The sequence below is a fragment of the Emys orbicularis genome, chromosome 2, assembly GCF_028017835.1.
Source record: "Emys orbicularis isolate rEmyOrb1 chromosome 2, rEmyOrb1.hap1, whole genome shotgun sequence".
Taxonomy (NCBI): domain Eukaryota; kingdom Metazoa; phylum Chordata; order Testudines; family Emydidae; genus Emys; species Emys orbicularis.
Genome location: NC_088684.1, coordinates 284926988 through 284951367, shown reverse-complemented (window position 1 = coordinate 284951367; position 24380 = coordinate 284926988). Strand labels below are relative to the sequence as shown.

The window sequence follows — 24380 nt, the reverse complement described above, 5'->3', positions numbered from 1 at the left end:
AGATTGTGGGTGTGGCAGCCATGATGGTGAAGTCTTTCCAGTAGCCAATTTTGATGACAAGTCTCTCTCTTTAAGGCTCCCAAAAGGGAGTGATGTGTGGAAGAGTCCATCCCTTCATATTTTGTTCCCCACTTGATTGATTGATTTCTGGTCCTCTACTCTTCTTGCTTACCAGTCATAATCTTAACACAGTCCTTGAGTTGTATCAGTAGGTCTTTGTTTGTTCTACACCTCTACCTCGATATAACGCTGTCCTCGGGAGCCAAAAAATCTTACCACATTATAGGTGAAACCGCATTATATCGAACTTGCTTTGATCCACCGGAGTGCGCACCCCCCCCCACCCCAGCACTGCTTTACCGCGTTATATCCGAATTTGTGTTATATCGGGTCGCGTTATATCAGGGTAGAGGTGTAATTCAGTCTTTCTGTCTTGCTTTTGCACCTTTTCCCATCAACATTTGTTCTGGATAGTGTGACATTCCATGAACTTTCACTCACTTCTCAAGTTGAGCTCACAATTAGGGTAAATTTGTAGACCCCTTTATGCCAGCCCTAGAGAGCCAGCACAAGCCTATGCACCACATAAGCCCTGTTTTGAGAACTTGAGTGAGTCTTAAATGTTGCATGGATCTTGTGCACTGGGGTGACTTTACCTTTTAAGAATAAAAACTGAAAGACATCTTCAGGGTGGAGAAAAGTAGAAGAAGGATTACAGTTACCAGAGGAGTACTGATCTTATCAAATACAATCATTTTTAATGTTGAAAGCATTTTATTGATTGTTTCCATTCACTACTATGACATAGGAACCAGTTATGTTGGTACTTTGATATCTGATCAACCCTGTTTACATAACCAATCCATTTTTATCAGCACAGGCTGGTGTTGCCAGGGTTTAAGTAGGATTAAGGAGAGAAATGTTCATTCCATGCATAATGATACTACAGAAACACAGTGTGTTGGATATGTCTTTGAAGCTTCACACTTCAAAAATGTGCCTGAGAGGAACGGAAATATACAGATTCTGTTGTGAAAAATGTGAGTCACAACAGCCATTATCGCATAAAAAAAAACTGCATTTCAGTTATTTGATTCAGTCATTGATGATTTTCCTTTTTAAGTTGTGTGCTTTCAAACTATATTTAGAAACATCTGGGCTGACCCAGGCTATTTGTAGAAATGTTTGTACTTCATAGATTAGAAGAAATTAGACATGATAAAGACCCATTAAATCATTTTGGCCATTTCCTGAATATGTCTGAGTTTGAAGAATAACGATGTTAAATATATACTTTGAAACATAGCAAGTTTGATAAATGTAGTGTAAGAATGAAAAACATTTAAACCTTTTTCCAGCACGAAAGTGATGGTAAATAGAAATCTTGATAAGAGATTATAAAAGGAGTAGCAGTAACTGCTGTAATTAAGATTGCATAACCATTTCCATTCTAACACTTTAATTTTAGTCACTTAGAACTTTCTGAAACTTCCATCTTTTGGATTGAAATATTCAAGGCTTGATCTATGTTTGAAGGTCTTTTTTTTTTTTTAAAGAAAGTTTGAGCAAAAATGGTTCAGCCATTTTTGAGCATAAAGAGAACATAGAATTCCTTTCCCATTCCCTTACTCCCTAGGAGTTGCAGATGTCAGTAAGGTATGAAAATAGCCCTCATTAAGGAGAAGTGTCTTAGAGTACTCTGGTGAAAATTAATTTTGATGTGACTGTAACCCACACACCTCCTGCGTGTGGTGTTCTGTCCCATCTAGTGGCGCTGAGACCACTTGGAGAGAGAGAGAAAGGGAGAGAGATTAATGAGTTTGCTCTACAGCCTTTGCTAACAGCTCAACAGTCTTTTAGCTCATGCAGTAGCGGCTCATACGCTAAGCTCCAGAGGCCCCAGCTTCAATCCTGCGCGCCAACCACTGGGGTCTGTCGGCGTTACAAGTGAGGGCTTGTCCAGGATTTCAACTGGGAAGTCTCTGAAGCTCAGGACATGCTTCCTCAGCTAGGGGAAGTATGTAACCCATACACCTCCTGCGTGTGGTGTTCTGTCCTATCTAGTGGCACCGAGACCACTTAGAGAGAGAGAGAGAGAGATTAATGAGTTTGCTCTACAGGCTTAGCTAACAGCCAGTTGGCTTTTAGCTCATGCGGTAGAGGCTCATACACTAAGCTCCAGACGTCCCAGGTTCGATCCCGCCTGCTGACGACCAGGGTCTGTCAGCATTACATGACCACCTTATGACCAATTGAAAGTTGCACGATACACTTACACAGTAAACTTTCCACACATTCTCGCTACATTTGTGAAGTGTACAGCTAAGGAAGGCTGCACTACACATACATATGCAGCTAGCTCAGCTCTGTCTGCAAAATGCAGTCAAGGTGTATAAGGGCTGACACAGGGTTTGGCAGGAAGCCTTGCCTCATCATTGCATGTCTTGAAAGTGTGCATGGGCTGAGCAACGGAGGTCCTTTACAGCTCTGGAGATAACAGGGGTAGTATATAATCATTTCCCTTCTCCTCTGAGCACAAGTTTGGTTCCATGTTAGAATTGGGCCACTGGGACTGATTCTCCAATGCATTGCACTAGGGGCTTGATTCTCCCCTCACACCAATCTTGTGCTAGTGTAACTTCAACAGAGTTGCTCTTATCTTCATCAAAGGAAGAATTAAGCTTCTTGTGTAGTAATTTTCATCTGTGCAGCCTGAGTGTAAAAGCTATTACCTGTGTACATGAGTTGGGAATGCTGATTTGGTAGCATTCTACATTCACTTTGCACATCTGTGCATGTGCAAGTCAAGAGAATCCAGCCCACTTAGACTAAATGCTGAATTTGCCCCTCTTAGTTCCTGGGTCCACAAGCCCATGATTTTCAGATGTTTAATTGCAATTGCAGATGGCATTTGAAGGTTTCTCCAATGAAAATGATGGGCGGGAAATGGATGATCAGAATTTGCTGCCTGACTGTATTGTGTCATGTTTCATGGTTCTCTGCATTGCTTCTCAGAATCTTTTTATCTACTCTGGTGATAAACCATGCCAAAGAAAAGAGCATTCTATACTGTACCTCTTGGTTGGTTGATTCATTTGATTATTTTTTGTCTCAGTAACAGCACTGCAGTTCCTTCACCTGATGGGCTCTGGGATGCCTACTTCTGACATAGTTAGTTCAGGGGACAATTGCTCTTCTCTCTGTTGTGCATAGACGCTTGAGATCCATTTGGATACAGGTACACACAAACATGTTTACAGAATCACCCTATTCAGGCAAACTTCTGTCCTAAGAAACCACCCCCAAATATTCCCCAAATGTACTGGCTACAGTGCTCCACCTGTATTAGGAGACCACCACTGTTAACCAACCAATTTTTGTCATTCCCTTCAGTGTCACTTAGGACATGTTTCACATTATAAGGACAACAAGAGGATTAGCTGGCCCATATCTGCTGGTGTTATTTATGGGAATGAAAATGCCATTTGCAGTTGTGGTGTTGAGTCAGAGAACAATGAGAGTGTAAGAAAACTCATTTCTGGTTTGTTGAAAGGCTTTTGTAATTTCCTGTTTTTTCATGACAATGGGGATATAAGGAGGGGAACAAGTTGGGGAATTTAAGGGAAGATATAACTGAAGAAGAGTGTGCAGATTATCTGAACCCAAGACCGTATACTAATTCATCTGAACCCTAGCTGTTCAGACCGGCAGCAATGTGAAGTATGTTGTACAGGATAATGCAAGTCATTCACCTATGATATGTCATGATCAATGACAATCTAATGAATTCATCTTAAAACAAAGTCAGAACAGGAAAAACAATAGCTATTTGAAAGACTCCTTTCCTCAAATAAATGGAGTCAATAAATATGCTCTTTGTCATACAGGGTCCAGTTAAAGGTTTGTTTGCTAACAAAAAATGCTGTCATCACAGAGCTTAATAGAAGCAAACTATCAGGACGTATCCAGTTCAAGTAGACAAATAATATTTGAAAGCAGAGAAAAATAATAGTAGCTGAACAAAACACGTGTCCTGCATAAGCAGGCCAAAGCAGTAGTGATTATATTTGTCACTGAGTTAGATTTTAATTTAGTACCGTAAGTATGGTCTTGCTGCTGTGGGATAAAAAGCCTCATCATTTCTCATGTAATATGTGTTTTATTGATACATATTAGAGAATGAAGATTACTCTTGCTGGCAAAAAAATTCTCAGCCCACCCTTGTGTAGGGGACCAGCTCAAGGCCTCTGTGCCGTTTAGGTCCCACAGAAGACTTCAAAATAGGGCTTCAATGGGACTTAAACGGTGCATAGATATTGTGCAGGCTCTTGACATTGGGATGAATTCACCCCAGTTTTCTTAATAATAATAATAATAATGTATTTTTATATTAATTTTAACAGCTATCAGTGTGTCTTTTAGGGAAGATCTGTAAGTCCATTATTCCTCTGGTGTGATTTTTCATTTGCACTTTATTCCTGTAAGTTAATATAGATGCAAGAATTCACAGTTCCAGTCACTTATTTTCCATTCTAGCAGGAGTTGGGAATGTTGACGAGGAAGCATACTCAGGGCAAGATGTTTAATCTTGGGTGCCAAAAGTTAGACTTTTAAATCAATCTGTATTTAGATAACTAAATAGTAGTGGGCTGATTTTGAGAGGTGCTGCATTGGAAGTGTTGATTGCTCAGCATGTGTGAAAATCAGACCACTTTTATTAAGGTGTCCAAATATGGATTTAGGTGACTAACTTTATGCTTATCTGAACATTTGTTCCTCCACTTTTCTAGGGTGGTGGGATGTAAAGCAGGAGAAAACTTGTAGCTGTTCAGGGCACTGATATGAATGTGGAAAATGCCCCTTCCTGACCCTGCAAGAAAATAAGTGATGTAAGAAAATATTACGGAAGCTTAAGGTGGAGATTTTCAAATGCCCTTAAGTGACTCAAGATTCTCAATCCCAATGACTTTCAATGAGACTTAAGTGCCTAAGTACATTAAAGCACTTTTGAAAATGGGATTTAGGTGCTTTTCAAAATTCTACCTTCAATCTATAAAATCTATTCAGATTTGATCACTCAGACAACTCCTCATTTGAATTACTTTTCCAATTAGTTTTATTTTCCCTAGTGTTTTATTGGCCATGTACAATTGGGCAAAAGGTTACCCGATTATTGCTAACTCATGCATTGTTCTGTTTGCTGGCTTGCCAATTCTGTAGTCACTTACCTTGATCCCTTTTGTTTTAGTTGTTTCCCCTACTTGGAGAAATGACCAGTACAGAAGAAGCAGGATGAAAAGATGGCCGACTTCTTGTTACAACCGGGTTCTAATAGCTTCCACCGGTTCACGCTTGAATCCTTGGCTGCTATTGAGAAGCGAATTGCAGAGAAACTTGCAAGGAATGCCAAGCAGGAGTACAGAGATCAGCCAGATGATGAAGAAAAGCCTCGGCCTCAGTTTGACTTACAAGCTTGCAAAAAGTTGCCTGGTATCTATGGGACTCTTCCTCCAGAGCTCATTGGGGAACCACTGGAGGATCTCGACCCTTACTACAGTGACCACAAGGTTAGAGCCTTCAGAAGCGTGTGTTGTTTTACGTTTGCTTTCTAAGATGGGAGATATTTTATGCGGGGACTCTGGTTTTGTCTTTCCTCGTTCAGTAAAAATGGTTTCTTCTGGTTTAAGGATTGGAGAGCTAATGTGGGCAGAACTTCCTCCAAAGAACTAAACAGAGGGGCATAGTGGAATAAAAGCTTAGCTCAAGTAACATTGAGTATGAATATATATTGTTACGTGAGAACAGAACATTAGATGAGTTAAATGAAATTGTGGGTTCCATCTACTGTACCTTCCTCTCTTTGCCTGAAATTCATGCCAGGACCAAGGTCCTGTGCATTATTAAGCCTAACTAGGGTGACCAGATAGCAACTGTGAAAAAACGGGACGGGGGTAGGGGGTAATAGGTGTCTATATAAGAAAAAGTCCCGAAAAACGGGACTGTCCCTTTAAAAATGGAACATCTGGTCACCCTAAGCCTAACCTTAGCCCTTCTTGTTAAGGGTTTATGTGGTTCCTTGGGCCTTTTGCTGGCCTTCTGCACAGGAGGGAATATCACCTACATCCCATAAGAGGTGTGTGTGTGTGTATATATATATATATATATATACAGATCATTCCTGAAGAGTGAAATTAATTTTTCTGCAGAGGGACAGCAAAAGCCGAGGCACCATTTCAGTCCCATTTAAGATGTCAAAATAGGGCTTATGGTGGGATTTAACTGGTGCAGTGTGCTGGCCCTCTGCACTAGGGTGAATTTCATCCTGGAGTGAATATCACCTGGTGAGAATCGTGTGGGCTGGACCAGAGCTACTAGGGTACGAACAGCTCCCTCAAAAGGCTGTTGGCAGCATGACTGTATAACTTGCTTACTACAACTTGCTTTCCTGTACTTCAAACATGTTATAACGTGGATGAGAAAATAACACCCACAAACATGCATTCTGAGAACTTTCAATTTTTTGATGTATTCCTCTAGACTATAAACCTGTATGTAAAATTACTGTATGTTTCCATGATGTAATCCCTGGCATTTTTGTTCATGTGTTGTACAAATTTATATAGACAAAGTAACAAAAGTTAAATAGACACAGAAGTAGATTATTTATCTGAGATATCTGGAATCAATCTATAATAATCTGTGGCTATTTAAATACAGTGTGCCCAGGCAGAAGCAACAGGACACAGATGTAATATTTTAGTCTTGAAAGCCAGATTCTGGATGGGTGAGTCCCAAAATTGCTTAAAGCTCACATCTGAACTGCCCTGATCTTGTTGGCACCATGTGCAGGTCAGTCTCTCTGTGCACAGTTAGGGCATTTTATTGTCTGCCTAGCTGTTTTCAGTCCCACGCTATGCTGGCAGCAGGAAGGTAGAGCAGCATAAGAGGTTCTGCACTAATTTCCTGCCATCTGAGGATCCCTTTTGCTTGGGGTGACCTTGGGGTGAACCTTTTAGTTCCAGCTACATTGGCTATAGGGTCAGATAGTGCTGGCAGTGAGGTGCTCATCCTATGTGAGAATTTGGCCAGGAATCTGCACTTGGTGAATGAAAGAAGGAATTAGTGGAGGGTATTATGCATGAACCAGCTCCTGCATGCAGATGACATACCAACTAGTGCATCCTCAAATGGAAGATCTAGAAGAAATAATAAACCAGTGGGATGACTAGCTAAAATGGCATCAGATGAAAATGAGCATGACTAAGATCGAGGTCATGTGGGTCAGTGGAGTTGCCACTGGGAAACTGGACGTAGAGATTAATGGAGTCAGACTAAACCAGACTGACCAGTTCAAGTACTTCTGTTCATGGGAAGATGGCAAGTTTGAACGTGAGATATAATCGAGATTGGGGAGTGTTGGAAGAGCATAGAATAACATCACCGGGGTTGTGTATGACAAGCCTATGCCACTGAGACTAAAGCCCCAACTGTACAGAACAGTGGTGCACCCCACAATACTGTATAGTGCAGAAGCATGGGTGGCAAAAAAGACGGCAAGTTTGATGATTAGAGATATTTGAGACGAGATGTCTTTGCACCATAAGAGGAGTTTCACAAAGACATAATTCGAAATGCAAGTATTAGGATGGAAATCAAAGTTGTAATGTGGCTGACAAAATCCAAGAATTGCAACTCTATGGATTTGGACACATGCAGAGGATGAATGAAGAAGACCTGGTGAAAATATCATGGGAAGAGAGGGTGATAGGAGAGACTCAGAGGAAAGCTGAGGAAGCAATGGATAGACTGTATCAAAGAAGATGGAAAGCAGGCAGTCCTTAGTGCGAGGGCCGGCTCCAGGGTTTTTGCCGCCCCAAGCAGCAAAAAACAAACAAACAAAAAAGCCGCGATCACGATCTGCGGCAGCTCTACCGCCGCCGCTTCAGTCTTCAGCGGCAATTCGGCAGCTGGTCCTTCGCTCCAAGAGGGAGTGAGGGACTTGCCGCCGAAGAGCCGGACATGCCGCCCCTCTCCGTTGGCCACCCCAAGCACCTGCTTGCTGGGCTGGTGCCTGGAGCCGGCCCTGCTTAGTGCTAACGATGACCCGACCCCAGCTGATGAGATAAGGGGAAGAAGATAATTATTATGCGTGAGCATATCCATCATAGTTCAGGCAGATCAATTTGTCATCATTAAGAAAACACCCTGAACTGTCCTGGAGCATGAGAGTTTGTTGGGTTGATATGGCTCTCGAGAGCAGGCCATGCTACAGGATGGGATTCTCATGGCCTAGTTCTACAAGGTGCTGAGCATCCTAACTCACCATAACAAGGTAATCAGTTACCACACACTTTGGAATAAATGCAGTGTTTCAAACACCAGTGCGTGTGATGCAGGGTTTCAGAGGAATCTGCATAGGAAAGGAAGGAATTTACAGCTCAGAGGGAGTTATGGAGGGAAGTTTGGGGCATTTTTCCTGAGGCGGGCAAAGACTCTGCATTTGGGAAGGTCTTCTGGGGAACTGTCCATTGGGTGAATGGAAATTCACAACTGGAAGGATCTGGGAAGGGAATTAAGGGCACTGGGATGGGAGGGAATCTGCAGTTGGGAACTGGGTGAGAGGACCCTGATGTATAAATGCAAACACTAAATGTTCTCATTTAATTTTCCATTTTGTTTTCCAGACATTTATAGTACTGAACAAAGGGAAGACAATCTTTCGATTTAGTGCCACTCCTGCCTTGTATATACTTAGTCCTTTCCATCCAGTCCGAAGAGCAGCAATTAAAATTTTGGTACATTCATATCCTTTCAGGTGGCTTCCCACCTTCTGATGTTATCTGATACAAGCGGATGTGGGTATGAGATTATTTGGTTTTAACAAACTGTTTGAAAGCTGGATATTTGATTTCATTTACTACAGACGTAACTAGAAATGTGTTGGATTTTTTCCTAATTAAGATGTGTAAAATGGCTTTTATGGGAAATACAGAGTTTGTCTTACTCACACGAACAGCCCCATTGACTTAGATGAGACTGCTTGTGTGAATAAAGTTGAGCAAGGTTTGGCCCAGAGTTAGTAAGAGAGGGAGTCAGTGGAGGAAATTTGCTGAGATGCATCAGGGGAAGCTAACCAGGATAAATTTCATCTGTCCCCTTCCCCAGTCCGAAGCAAAGTTCACACATCTGATAATTCTCTCCTGGGATGCATGCATACCTCCTTCAGCACTGATCCATCCTCATGGGCTGTACTTGTGGCTGAGTGAATGCAAAACTGTGTGGGGCTAACACTACTGCTGGCACTAGACATCCCACAGTAGGTGAAGAGAAGGCAGGATCATTGTCTCCTCCCCAAATCTATATTGGCCAGCAAATCATGGAAAGAAAGGCACAATGCACTTTTGGAAGGAAAGGTGGGTACTGTTGCTGGGGATGGTGTGATTGCACCCTTACATGTCCCAATGCAGAGTAATCCTTAAAAGGTACGAGCCTGCACTCAGTGATGAATAGTTCTTTAGGTCCTTCCCCATAACCTCCTAGTCATTTCACTGATGACAGGATACAGAATTTAGAACCTCACCCACACAGATATTCAGAATTCGTAGAATGTGAATTACAATACCGCTTAAATGAGGTGAGCTGCTGTAGCCCTGAGGGAGGAGACAAGCATGCATCTGAATTCTTGCAAGTTAAATAATCTAAACAAAGAAAATTGCTCTGCAGTGTTAATGCTGAACAATTTACCAAGGATCATGTTGGATTCTCCATCACTAACAATTTTTTAAATTAAGATTGGATGCTTTTTCTAAAAGATCTGCTTTGGGAATTATTTGGGGCAAGTTCTATGGCTTGTGCTATACAGGAAGTCAGACTAGATGATCACAATGTTCCCTTCTGGTCTTGGAATCTATGAAAATGATTATTTAAAAAATTAAACACTTGTACTCAATAATCCAGGACCCAGCTTGTTAAAAATGTACATCATGGGCCAGATCTTCAGCTGGTGTAAATTAGTGTAGCTCTGTTGAAGTCAAGGGCATATCCCCATCTGAGGCCCTGGCCCAACATCTGTCTATGTAACTGAAAAAATATGCTATTATGTCTTAGCAAAAAACAACAGTGTAATGCTTGAGTATTCATTTATGACAATAATTATAAAAAGTATTTTATCTGACACTTTAAAAGTTAAAGATCTAGATAGTATAATATTTTAAAAGTATGGGCCCAGATCCTTTTCTCATTTAAGTCTATGAGAGTTTTGCCATAAACATCATTAGCAACAACACTGGGTCCAATAGTTTGAAGCTTTCTGAGACAGAAATGGGATATTTAATCTCTAAGAGTGAAATTTGCCCTTGTGCAGAGAGCCAGCACAAAGTCTGTGCACCACAAAGGTCCCATTTAAGCCCTCAGAGTAGTGTATAGGCCTTGTGCTGGCATGTTGAGTCTGGGTGAAATTCACCCAGACAAAAATAATTCATTTTAATCAGTTTGAAAGTAAATGGGACTGGATGACATGTGCACTGTACCATCCACTTGAACTGGATCCTCTACTCGGTTCCACCATAACTTCATTTGTATTCCAAATAACACAACTCCCACTCTTCAATCATTTTATGTGGGATGGAAATTTCAATTTTCATTCAGCTCTAGTCCTGAAGAAATTTAACAAATGTACAGTCTTGAAAACATTATAATCCATTTTATCCATCTATCTAGGAGATTGGACTTAGCTGAAACATATTTACAAACACCCATTCACCTATGTGGTAAAAGATTCCTCTATTTTGTTTATATGAGCATCTATTATCAATACCACTGCCTTCTGTTTGCTTTATCAGCTTCTCCCAAGGTCTGCACAAAGGTTCCAGTACTGATAGCCATACTGAGAGCTCAGAGAATCCACACATCGCTAAAATGGCTAGATGACATTTTAGTATGAGCCTATTCCGTAGGAGAAGTGTCCATAAATACAAAAGAGTAATAACAGGAGTAATTAAGGAGATATCACAGAATTATTGATTTATTATCAAATTCAGCAAATTCCCTTTAAATGGATACATTATTCAGTGGAAGAATTAGTTCATGCTCTTAAGTCTATGTTGCTCTCAGAGAAAATAAATGTGAAGGTTCAGATGACAATAGTTCAACTTAAAAATGAACATATAATACCATCCAAGACATTCCCAAAATTACTAAGGACCATGGGGTTGTGCAGAGACATTTCATTATGGCTCAAGCTTCACCTGAGAACAGTTCAACACTTGCTGCTGGAAACTGTGGCATGGCTACATTACAACAGGTACATTAGTGCAACTTCGCTGAAGTCAGTCAAGATCAGTGAAATTGCATTGGTCTGAGAGAAGAATTTGGTAACTACAATCTGTTAACAGAAAGCATAAATGCACAGTTATAGGTCTGGGTACCCATTCTGCACTCTCACAAAACCATGCAACCCCAAGTGAAACCAATAGAGATTGTGTATGTATTGCAGAGGGCAGAAATATGCCCCTGGTCAGAAGTTGCCTGAAGTGGTGGTGACTCAAATGATAAGAATGCAGGAAGAGCCTGTCTCAGTACCTTCAAGAATCAAAGCAATGAGAGCCTGGGGTGTACACTTCAGAGACATATCAGAACAAGAAATATGGTCAGAACAGGAGCATGATTTTTTGGGAGTGAAAGGCCATAAAGCTAACAACATTTTAGTTCCAGAAACACCTCATTTGCACCTTAGCAATAGCTGTCTCATACATCAACAAGCGGAAGGAAGGAAGACATCCAGTCTCACTAGGATGGCAGTAGAGTTTCTACATTAGGCGGCACACCGTTTTCAGTCGATAAAAGCTATTCACATCAAGAGAACTCAAAATACAAAGGGCAACTGGCTGAACAGGAAGTCAATATTCCAAGCAGAATGGAGCCTCAATTGCCAAGTAATCGAGCAGATACTATCATTGACATGAACTCAGGAGCTGGATCTCTTGCCTTGCATGAGAGTATTAAGCAACCTTTTTTCCTGTAGGGGGAAAACCAGAAGTGTTAGCAAATGTGGTGCACTGTCACAAAAGTGTCTGAAGCAACTTGTTTAGTACATACCATCTCTCCATTTCCAATTATTGAACATATAGTGCAAGTGGAAGAGAATGGCACAGGAGGCTGAAGGAAGAATCCTCTTCCAAACAGGATGAGGAGCCCAAGGTTCTTGGATGAAGCAGATTTATCTACAGCTCCTCCTCTGGGATTTCCATAGAGAGAGAACCTAATTTTTTCAGGGACCTATACAACCTCGCTAGTCCAATTTATCTTTGACAATCTGGCTATTTAGAAAGATGTTCTACTAGGAAAAAAAAATCCATAGGATTTGATAACACTTTGTTAATTGAAGTAATTTGCATTATTAATGTGTTTTAGGGCTGGTTTTTTTTTTAATCTTCTCATCCATGTAATGCATTCAGATTCAAATCCATTATTTGATGTGGCCATATTCTTGAGAACATCAGGCTTATGTACATTCTCAAAAGGTAGGAATATATTTCAAATGCCATTTGGAGGAAGAGGTTGTCTTTGGGGTGAGGTAGGCCTACTCCAGGGGCCCTTCTTCCCATATCAGGATTAGTCTGCAAGGAGATGGAGCTGTCTTCTTCTCTTCCTCCTTCTATAAGAGTGGTGTTGGGGAGGAAGGACCAGCTTCCACTTCCAACCTAGTGGCACTGAGGCTAGATCATATCTTGAAGGGAGACAAGTCTGGCCCCACTCCTAAATGAGGGACACCAAAGTCACCTCTAACGTGTGTGGGGAGATAAAAGGGCCATTTCTGCTTTTAAATGATACATCAGTTCCCAGCTCCTGTCATGATACAAGATATTGTGGCAGTGCATTTTTTCCCCATCAGGACAGGCAGGGGAGGTGCACATAGATAGTGCCCCTCATCACTTTTCTTGCTGGTGCCAACTTTCTCCCAGATAGTACCAGTCTCCTGTCACTACTCTTGTTGGAAACCAGTAATGTTGGAGATTATTGCCCTCCTGAGTAGACAGTTTCCACTGTCACAAGCTCAAGACTGAATCTTGTTTGTCCTCATCCATGGGCAGCTCTATTTTTATGAGGAAATTCTGCATTAAGGCAGGGGACAGGAAACATGTCTCTGGCAAATATATAAGGTCATTTGAACCTGTTCAGCAATTTGGAATGTTATAATAGGTCCCAAGAGAAGATGGATTCGTGGGAAGAGGACAGTTCAAAGGGGCACAATAAATTCAGTTCTCTAAAAACACCATGCACCTGTATTCTTATTTTGTGCTAGCTTACTAGTATGATACCAGTGGAACTCTCACAGCTCATAGAACTTTGACCCTGGAGGGACGTGGTAATGGGGTAGAACACAAGCCACATCCCCTAATGTCCATTGTGCGCCATCCCTTGGTGGGTATAAATTCCAGAATTGCAGATAACTTCCTGATTGTTGTAGCTTCTGGGTAACTCTAGCTCTTCAAATCTACTGTATCCTTTTCAATACTTACCCCTTCCCTTCAGTTCAGTGGGTTGCTTGAATTGTTAGGCCCTGGCCCTGGCATATGTGTTGATGGTTCTGGCATTTGGTCTAGGGAATCTCACCACTTCGGCAGTCAGCTGTAGTGGCCTTGGCTCCCATTCTTGGTGACAGGTGCCTACCTTTGATACTTTCTCCAGGTGATTTCAAATCGATATATGCAGAGAGAGAGATTGGTTTGCCTTTTGGGTTCTGCCCGTGACAGTAAAAGGGTGGGTAGCTGAGAAGTGAAGTTTGAGTTCAGATCCAGAGCTCAAGGACTGAGAAGATTGGCCTGGGGCTTTTGTTTGGGACAATCAGTAGTTCTAACTTGCCAAAGAATAGAGGGGACTAGTGCAAAATGGCAGTCCAACAAAATTTGGATTAATAATCAAAAAAGTTCTTAGACTCTCAAATTTGGATGCCTAAAGCTAGGTACCTGTTCTTCATCCATGTTTAAGGCACCTAAATAAAAACAGCCTAGTCTTCAAAGGTGCTGAGCACTTGACTTCAGTGCCAGTTGCTCATGGTCAGCGCTTTTGAAAATCAGGCTGCTTTCCTTAAGGAGCCAATATATGAATATAGATGCCTAACTTTATGGATCCAAGTTTTAAAAAGTTGGCATAAATTCCATAAGGTGGTGAACTGTTTTAGCTCATTCCATCAGAGTCTCTAATCCCTGTGATGTGCACCAGTAGTTATCAAGTACCTTAAACAGATCTCTCTCCTGTATTGTGCATGTCTCTTTCTGCTTATTTCTATTGGTATATCTTGGGAGAGACCAGGAGTGACAGGTGAAACATGAGTCAACCAGACAATTTTTCAGACTTGGAGATCTTTCTGAGTATCACACCCTAGGATCTTTCATTGGGGACGAGCACTGCTCAACACCTTTTGTGATTCTGAAAGTGTAAAAACATGTTCTTGAATGAATAAATTATAGGAGTCAGAGTAAGTAACAATTGTAGGGCTAGCAGATGGATACTTAACAACAGATGGTATCACTGATCTGAATAGGCCTGATCTTTTCTAATTCTCAAAACTAAGCAGGTTTGGGCCTGGTTAGTAGTTGATGGTTAACTGCTTGATGATACCTTGTGTTCTAGGGTTGTTACTTTTTTATATTAGCAAGGTCTCTCTCTAAACATTCTTTGTTTATTAAACGATATGGAGGAGATTGGGCAGAACTATATTTAGAGCTGGAATGTGAATTGAGAATTCTTGGCTATTTAACACTGAAATCATAGAAATGGAAGGGACCTTGAGAGGTCATCAAGTCTAGCTCCCTACACTGAGGCAGACCCAGTAAACCTAGATCATTCCTAACAGCTGTCTGTCTAACCTGTTCTTAAAAACCTCCAATGACGGGGATTCCTTTGGAAACATATTCCAGAGTTTAACTACCATTATAGTTGGAAAGTTTTCCCTAATATCTAACCTAAATCTCCCTTGCTGCAGATTGAGCCCATTACTACTTGTTGTACCTTTAGTGGACATGGAGAAGTATTGATCTCTGTCCTCTTTATAACAGCCGTTAACATATCTGAAAACCTAGCAGTTTCCCCCTTGTTGTCTTTTCTCAAGACCAAATATGCTCAGATTTTTAACCTTTCCTCATAGGTCAGGTTTGCTAAACCTTTTATAATATTTGTTGCTTTTCTCTGGACTCCCTCCAATTTGTCCACATCTTTCCTAAAGTGTGACACCCAGAAATGGACACAGTACTCCAGCTGAGACCTCATCAGTACCGAGTAGACCAGGACAGTTAACTCGCATGTCTTATGCAAAATAATTCTGTTAATACACCCCAGTTTTGCAGCTTTTTCACAACAGCATCATATTGATGGTTCTTATTCAATCTGTGATCCACTAAAACCCCAAATCATTTTCAGCAGTGCTACCACCGGTCCTAGCCAATTTTGCAGTTGTGCATTTGATTTTTCCTTCCTAAGTGCAAAGCACTACACTTAACTTCACTAAATTTCCTCCTTTTGATTTCAGACCAATTCTCCAATTTGTCCGTGTTTGTTTTGAATTCTAATCCTGTCCTCCAAAGTGCTTGCAACCCCTCCCAGGTTGGTGTCATCTGCAAATTTTCAGTGTTCATATTGTGAATAATTTATGAAGACACAGTCATCTTAACTGTACATTAATTGTTTTCCTGGGGAATGTATCTTTACTTCAAGCACCAGCCAACAATAAGTACGACTAAGGGATTGGTTCTGCATGAACATATACTTGGTCTATGTACCTTCACACAAGCTAATTTTAAGGGACTTGAGTGGAAGCCAGCAAACTTTTGTTGAATTTGGCCCTTTGGTATATTGTATCCTACTGTCTGTTTTAGTGACTGTTTGTCTGTGATACGCCTTTGACTCAGTGGAAGCAGGATCAGCCCCTAAGGCCAGGTTTTCAAAAGCATTCAGCACCCAACAGCTCCCATTTGGGCACCTGAATGGAGGGACCAGATTTTCAGATGTGCTCAGCACGCAGCTCGAGCACTTTTGAAATTCTTGCCCCTTCGGTCTGGGGCTGAAGTGGGAGTAGAGCTCTTTTGAAAACCTGACCTCAATTGTGAGGGCTGAACACACTTGAAATTCTGGCCTTCGTTACCCTACTAATTTCACACACCCTACTGATATCAGATGCTATACTCAGCCTTTTCTTCACACGACTACAAGATATTCCCATCCCAGCTGAAGTCATTATTTAATTGTCAGCTAATATTTTTAAACTCTCGTTAAATACATTTTATTCTGTACAAACAGCCCAGACAGTGGTACCACATAATACTTCCAAAGCTAAATATTGCAACTGAGTCCCATCTCTCTGAGTGTCCACATTTCCAGGACCTGACTGGTGGAATTCTCCAAGCTTTACAATTGTAAATCTCTTAAACCACCTTGGCAGTAGGTGGTACATACCCAACTCTGCTGAGGTGGATGTAGCAGCTCCTAAAACCTCTACACTCAGTTCCTTTCTCACTGCTGATAGAAAGCATCTCAAACTGCTGCTTCCTTTTGTCATTACACACAGATGTGCTTGTTGTCTTAGAGCTTTCTGTAGGGTCCATGGCCCAGTTGATTCAAGCTTTTTTTTTTTTCCAAGCTAAGATTTCATCAGACTTTCTTCCTTTCATCTCTCCCACCTGCCTCTGTGAGTAAATCCTGAAACAAAGACAAGTGTTTTTGTTTCTTTGGTTTGGACTTGTAACAGAGTTCTGATGGCTTTGAAGCACTCAGCTCCTCCACCCAGGTTGGAGGTTGAAGCTTTAGAATGCTTGAAATATCAGCATGTATCCCTGAAACAGCATGTATTAGGTGCAGGTTGCTAAGTCAAGCACTGCCTCAAAGGACTTGGAGCAGGTATCGACCTCTAATGTGCCAAGGCAATCATCACTAAGATTACTGACAGCATCTCAAATCTCAGGCCAAATGCCCAGTCAACGCTTCAGGAACATAGATCAGCACTGACTCTGGAGTAAAGTCATCCCCTCTTTCTATGTGAAGTTGCAAGAATACCCTTTGACTCTACACTATTACAGTAACTCCTCACTTAACGTTGTAGTTATGTTCCTGAAAAATGCGACTTTAAGTGAAACGATGTTAAGCGAATCCAGTTTCCCCATAAGAATTAATGTAAATGAGGGGGTTAGGTTCCAGGGAAATTTTTTTCACCAGACAAAAGACTATATATACACATACACAGTGTAAGTTTTAAACAAACAATTTAATACTGGTACACAGTGATGATGATTGTGAAGTTTGGTTGAGGTGGAGGAGTCAGAGGGTGGGATATTTCCCTTACTGCTAAATGATGAACTAGCAATTGGCTGAGCCCTCAAGGGTTAACTCTCTCACTGTACAAGGCAGCAGGAATGGAGGGAGATATGTGCATTTCCCCTTTAAGTACACTGCCTTGTTAATTAGATCAGCTTGCTGAGACCGCAGCTGCTGCAAACTCCCTCCGTCCTGAGCCCTGCTGTCCCCCCCCCCCCGCTCTATGGAAGATGGGGTAAGCGGGGGGGAGGGGGAGGGGGACACCCTGACATTAGCCCCCCTCTTCCTTCCCTCCCCCCCCGCACAGTAAGCAGGAGTCTCGGGGAGCAGCTCCAAGGCAGAGGGCAGGAGCAGCACATGGCAGTGGGGGGAGGGACAGCTGCAATTGCTAGCTTGCTGGGCAGCTGCTGCACAGGGAAATTAGGGGAGTGGGGAGCTGTTGGGGGGGCTGCCGGTCCACCCTGGTTCCAAGCCCCCACCACTAGCTGCAACGGGCTGCTCTTCCTGCAAGCAGTAGACAAAGCAGGCGGCTGCCAAACGACGTTAGAAGGGAGCATTACACAACTTTAAATGAGCATGTTCCCTATTTGATCAGCAACGTAACAATGAAACAACATTAACCAGGACGACTTGAAGCGAGGAGTTACTGTATTACTCTTTTTTCTATTTATATTATCATAATGCCTAGGGACGCAACCATATGGCAGGATCCCATTGTGCTAGGCACTGTACAAACACCAAACAAAAAAACATCTCTGCCCCAAGGAGCTTACAAGCTAAGCACAAGACAAGCTACAAACACCTTCTCTGTCCTTGACTTCTGCCCTTTGTTTTCTCAATTTTCTGGCTACTCCACTTCTGGCAGCATTGGGGTTGATGGGCCAGATCCTGAGTTCCAACCACAGTTTGATTTCTTGTAACCTTAATTCAGCTCCCTTGTTCATATGCATCATGAAATAGTCTAAATTACAAAATCACATACTATTTTGTCCACAGCTCCTCTTACTCATTCTTAATTATCAGCAGTGTTCATAGATCCTTATTTCTGTTTCAACATTCCTTTTTCTACAATCTCCCAGACTCTTCTGACTTTCTTTTGACTGTCCTGGCTCTAGCACTCCAAGCTGGTGTCCTATTCTGCTCCTTAGGCCATCCTATTATTATTATTATTTATTATTTATTTATTATTTGTATCATGGTAGCACTTAAAAGCCCAAGTCATGGATCAGGACCCTATTGTGGTAGGTACTCTACAAACAGAACAAAAAAAGATTCTCCGATGACCTTACAACGTAAGTATATGGTCTCCTGGCTGTCTCTCTCTTTGATCTCTACATTTTGATATTTTCCTGCTATGACTCTGCTCAATTTTAATATTGCATTGGCATTCCTTGACCTCTCTGTGCTTCTGTGTCTCAACTTCACCATCCTCTGTGGTTAAGGTTCATTTAAAGAACTGTCCAAAGGCTTTCAGATTTTTGCTTCCAAGTGGGTGGTTTGCTGATGCAGGTGAAGTTTCATGCAAATCACTGCACTTTATTGTCATGTAGCATATGAATTAGAACGAAATCAAACTCAGATTAGTTTAAGGGGCTGTCTACAAAGACTAGACTACTTATAACAAACCAAAGCACACACTATCAGTATTTCTTGAATGTATGGACCGTGCCTAGGTCACGTATAGGTTGATCTTCAAGTTAAAATAAAAACTGGTATAAAATCAAATATTTTAACAATATTTTATATTTGAATATTTACTTTTTTAATGACTAGGACAAAAATCTCATAGTCAATAAAGTGAAATGCCACCTAAGCACCTCCCTTGTCCATGTGGAAACCTCAGTTTGTTGGATGAACTGGCCTTCAAGCTGCCTTGTGCTGCCAAAGGGAGGCCCTGAATGTGACACCCCCCCCCCCCAAGTGGTTAAATTATTTTCATTGGTCCCAAGAGCACTGCACTATGCAACATTTTAAAGCAGAAGCTAATCCAAGACCCTTATGAACAGCCCTGTTTTTGCCTTTCCTTGCAAACCCTTCTCCTCCTACACAATTCCATTATTACAGGTTTGTTTGTGTAACTATATATGCACAAATATCGCCAATATTCCGTGAGAGGTTTGTTTCAATCTTGTCTTTGATAATGTCCATAGTAGCTCCATTCCCTTGTGTGGTATTGGAAAAAGGAAATTCTTAATGGATGTTCTCATGTACATCAGCTTTAGTTATCATAGATTAAAGAAGTAACTTTAAAGGTGAAAATTAATGTTGCAATACCCTGTGTCCAGTAAGTCTGAGGAGATGTTATGGTGGTTTTTGTATGGGCCATCTAAGAAAGACTTCTATGTAAGTTTGGGGGAAAACAATGATTTGCCAGGCTGAACTGTGAGGAAAGCCAGAAAAACTCAGCCACAGGCCAGGACATGGACAAGTGTTATCTGTTTTGGTTGTAGAGAAGTGGGCCATATCTAAAGGCATTGTCCTCAGAGGAAATGTGCTTACTGCAGGAAGAGATGCAGGAACCTGAGTAAGCAATGGAAGAAAGGAGTGTAGAATGATACGAATGCATATGACGGCCTGAATACCCAGGAGGCAAGTGAACCAGGGGTGGCACTGATGACAAAGAAGTGTACAGCTATTCAAGAGAGCCACACGGAAAAGGCAAGAGAGATTAGGGTGGAAGAATTACAGAGGTTGACACAAGCCATATAGAGGTGGGCATAAACACAGAGATTACTGTGAAGATGGATGCCATGGTTAGGAAGTGCCTGATACAGCTGACTAGTTACCCCTTGACAACCAGAGGATATGCTGGTGACTATGGCTACCCATGGGGACCAGGAGTTGAAAGTGGTGAGTCTGCAAGGGAAACCTGGTGACCTGAGGCAAACTCTACAGGCAGCCCTAAGAGACCAGAAGTCAGTGGTGGAGGCTTTTCTAGAGATGGGGAAAAAAACAAGGTCTGTGAGAAGGGCTGTAATGCAACAATGAATGGAGAGGATGTTAGAAACCTGCTTTTCCTGACTGAGACACATTGAGGGGACCTTGATGCTGCAGAAGAAGCCAGACAACAAGCTGTGAAAGAAAAGGAGCAATTGCTCATGGAAATTGACCTGAAGGGAGAGCTGGAAAAAATATGGGGTGGTCTCCGGCATAGGTGGTAACACTTGCCGTGGGACAGAGCAAGGTTTTAGAAGGGGGTGGAGGATGTATGTCACGGGCTGGCTGGCTCTAAATGCAAGCTGGGCTCAGCCTTGCCTATGACCTAGCAACTCAGAGATAATTAGTAATCACACCTGAGTGTGGTAGGGTGAGTTAATTTAAATAATTGACCCCAGCAGTGGAGAATCAGAAAGGACTGCTTAAATAGAGCTGGGAACACCATCTGGGGGAGGGACCAGAGAGCAGGCAAGCTGTGGTGGAAGGCCCTGAGAAAGGGTCTGTAAAAAGACCCACAGAGATTAGTTTAGGCTCCTATGGGGGAACTGTGGGATAGGGCCTACCAGCAGCAGGGAGATCCCTAAGGCAGAGGTTCTCAAACTGTGGTCCGTTCAGGTGGTCTGTGGATAGTTCCCGCTAAGGTGCGCACCTGGGCGGCCACGCACAAGAGAATGAAGGGCCACCCACCTAATTACTGGAGCCCCGCTGATAAATTATTATTGAGTTAAGTTTTTTTTTTATATAGTGCTTTTATCCAAGTGCTTTACAATAGTTAGCTAACAGTACAAACAATATTTGGAAAGGTCATTAAGTGGCCCACTGAGACCCTCAGCAATTTTCAAGAAGTTGCCAGAGTCCCTGGGAAAGGGAGGCAGTGAGGGAATCAAGGGGGGGGGGGGAGGAAGCAAGATAAGAGAAACTCTGCGGGGGTCAGCAGAAGGGGCCAAGAAGTAGAGGACTTCAGTAGAGTCTGAGAGGGGCAGAAGCAGTATTAGTTTTGGTATTTGGGGCTTTTGGGGCTTTTCCCTTCTGCATTTGAGTCAGGTGGCTTTCTGCTCCACACTGATGGGGTGCCAGTAACGTGATCAATAACAGCACAGGAGAAAGTCTCCCTGCTCTAAATTCTGGTGCCCAGCCCCACCTTGGCCTGGAACATCCAGAAGCAGCACTTGCAGGGAAAGTCCAGTTTTGTCCCTGTGGCCCTGGGATGGTATATGTTCCATCATTCTTTGGGGGTAGTGCATGTACAGTCTGGTTACATGTAGGAGCTGTGAGGGGATGGAGCATGCTAAGTCACTCTGTGGGGACTGTGAATGCACTGTCTGGTTGGCACATGGGTTAATGAGAGGACTGAGCAGGCTCACTGGGGACAGAATCTGTGGAGATTTTAGCTGCTAATATCCAAGTCTGTACTAAGCATGTGTGAAGTGTGATTTTTTTTTTTCCAAAGGCTTATAACTTGGTCAAATTTGGGCAGATTTTCACTGGGATGGAAAAAGGCAGATACCATGAAACACTTCAGCTCAGATGGTTAAAATTTGGCACAGTTGTAAGCAACTGCAAACAGGCTTTTACAATGGCAACCTTAATAAGAGGCAATGCTTCCAGCCCCATCTTTTCATACATCATAATGTTTAAGGCCAGAAGAGACCATTAAATCATCTAGTCTGACCTGTATATCCCAGGCCATCACATTTCCCCCAGTTACCCTGTATTGAATCCAATAACTTGTGTTTGACTAAAGCATATTTTCTAGAAAAGCATCCAATCTTCATTTTGAAGACATTACGAGATGAAGAATCCATTACATCTCTTGGTAGTTTGTTCCAATGGTTTACCATCCTCACTGTTAAAAATGTGTGCCTAATTTCTACTTTGAATTGGTCTGGCTTAAGCGTTGGTTCTTGTTATGCCTTAATGAGCCCGTTTCTGTAACAGACCTTCACCAGTATCCTTTCTGGGCTTTCTCAGTAAGCACATTGATGAAGATGCATTCAAGACCCTACTCTTATGAGCAATCTGTAACTCTAAAACAGGGAATGGTGGCTTTAATATATAGTGGCAACCCCTCACCCTCAGTTTTTACCCATTGTATCCTTCTTGAACAGGTTATAACCAGTGATTTTAACATTCCAATCATCTCAGCAGGTTTCCATAATGCCAATTATAGAGCTCCTCTTGCTTTTTACTCACTCCTAGTAGTAGTACATAAACAACTGAAAAATGTCGTCTTTTCACGTTCGTCACATTGGTTCAATTTGTTTGCGACATACTGAGATTTAGTTTGTACCAGAGCTGCCGCCTTAGCACCTTCCCCTGTGGTGTTAATTTAATGCCCTCTTGACTGCTCCAGCTAGTCTCAAACCAAGAAGATTAGCGCCCCTTACCTCTAATAAAGGCATCACTGGAATGTTGCTTGTTTCAGTTTCTTACTCAGTATGGCTACATGGCTATATAAGGCTACAGGGATATATGATATATTTTGGGGCCGAAACAGAGTGATTGCAAATCTTTCCTTGTTTAGGCTTAAACTGAAGATTTTGCTTGTTTGAAAAAGCCTGAAAATCGCTTGCTCTCCATTTTTTTCCCCATAGAATTCTCACTATAGTTGAAAAGTAATCCACAATTTTCTAGGTGAAGCTCAGTCTTTTTGTACCTGAAAATATTTAATAACCTAATCAAGTTACTTGATAGATAGACACAACCGTTACACTCCAATCTAAGCCTGAATTAAGAAAATGAGGCTGGCTCCCAGATACCCTCTCTCAGTCGCTCATCAAGAGCCATAGGCCCCTGCAGTGGAAAATGTGTTTGGATGAGTATTCCCTTTGAGTTCAATTACTAGTTTCTAAGTTTGCACATGGGAATACATGGAGCGGTTACTACCTATTTGATCTTGCTATTGCGTATGCAGTCGATCAGAAAACATTCCATTCTGTATTCAGCAGAGATTGTAGTTCCACAAAAGGTTGATTTTCATGTAGCTTAGATACAGACATTTCAGACATACCCTCAAAACTCATGTGAGATTGCTATTCTATAACATAAAATGATCACAGAACTATGATAAGGGGGAGGTGAAAATGTGTGTGTCTTTTCTCAATTAACAAAGGAAATCTCATTCCGATTCTCTTTTTTCTCTTATGTGTATCCCAGGATATCGACAAAATGCCAGATCATTTTCCTATGCCTTCTGTGCTTCCCACATATAGATAATATCAGTAAAATGTGAACCTTTATGAACAAATGAGAATCCCATTACACTTAGTACTTTTCACAGCATGCAGCTTTTGTTTTAAAGAAAGTGATTTAGGAAACACAATTTTCAAACTTGGGAACTCAATTTAGGATGTCTAGTTCCATATTTGGGGTCTCAAATCTGCATCTAGGTGAGTAGAATGCATATTTGAGGCTGAATGTTGCTCTTCATTTCCTAATAGAATATTTGGTGCCCTAACTGAGGCAACAATGTTTGTAAATTGGGCCTATATATGTGCAAAATTACAGTACTGCCATGCAGCTACTAGCCTTTAGTACCCTTCCACAACCAGGGCATGACTCAAAGCCCATTGGAGTGAATGAAAAGACGTGATCTAGAGCTTGCCCCATTGCCAAGCATGTTCAGATGACCCAATACTAATAGAGCGGGAAGGCGGCAGGTTTGAGGGAGGGCATCAAGAGCCTGAAGATGAATACATGATTTTCAGGCAGTTTTCCTACACAATCTCTCCCTGTATATTATTGTCTACTGATAGTTTCTTCTTTGTTTCAGGGTACAGCATAAAGTACTGAGACAGAATTAGCAGACGAGTGGTTTCCCTTTTATAGTTTAAAATGCATAAATGCTCCTCTCATACTGAGGTTCACACCGAAGCACACTGTCACAAACTCCAAACCTTCACATGATTATATATTTTGGGTGTTGTATTCACTGAATGCTGCACAATCGCTGCATCCATTTTACTGTACAAAATATGCATAAAAGATGTAGGTAATGAAATAAAGCAGGATAGAGCCCAAAGATTTTACTTTGATTAGGTGTCCAGGTATTCCTTCATATATAATTGCACACAGCTTCTATGTGTTGATGTTTACGCATGCTACAAAATATGAATGAGTCATCAGATCAAATGTGC

The 24380-nt window shown here is 41.8% G+C and overlaps 1 protein-coding gene across 4 annotated transcripts in view; it reads left to right on the top strand.

The window, feature by feature from the left end:
- Positions 1-5288: 5288 nt before the first annotated feature.
- The window catches only part of LOC135873573 (sodium channel protein type 5 subunit alpha-like), a 262049-nt gene continuing 242957 nt past the window's right edge, over positions 5289-24380 (top strand). For 3 of the 4 annotated variants that reach the window (XM_065398186.1, XM_065398185.1, XM_065398187.1), the window contains exons 1-2: positions 5301-5567; positions 8685-8803. In XM_065398186.1, coding sequence (XP_065254258.1) covers positions 5301-5567; positions 8685-8803 — 386 coding nt within the window. Of the gene's footprint in view, positions 5568-8684; positions 8804-24380 lie in introns of all 4 variants that reach the window. The other variant, XM_065398188.1, reaches the window with a different exon arrangement.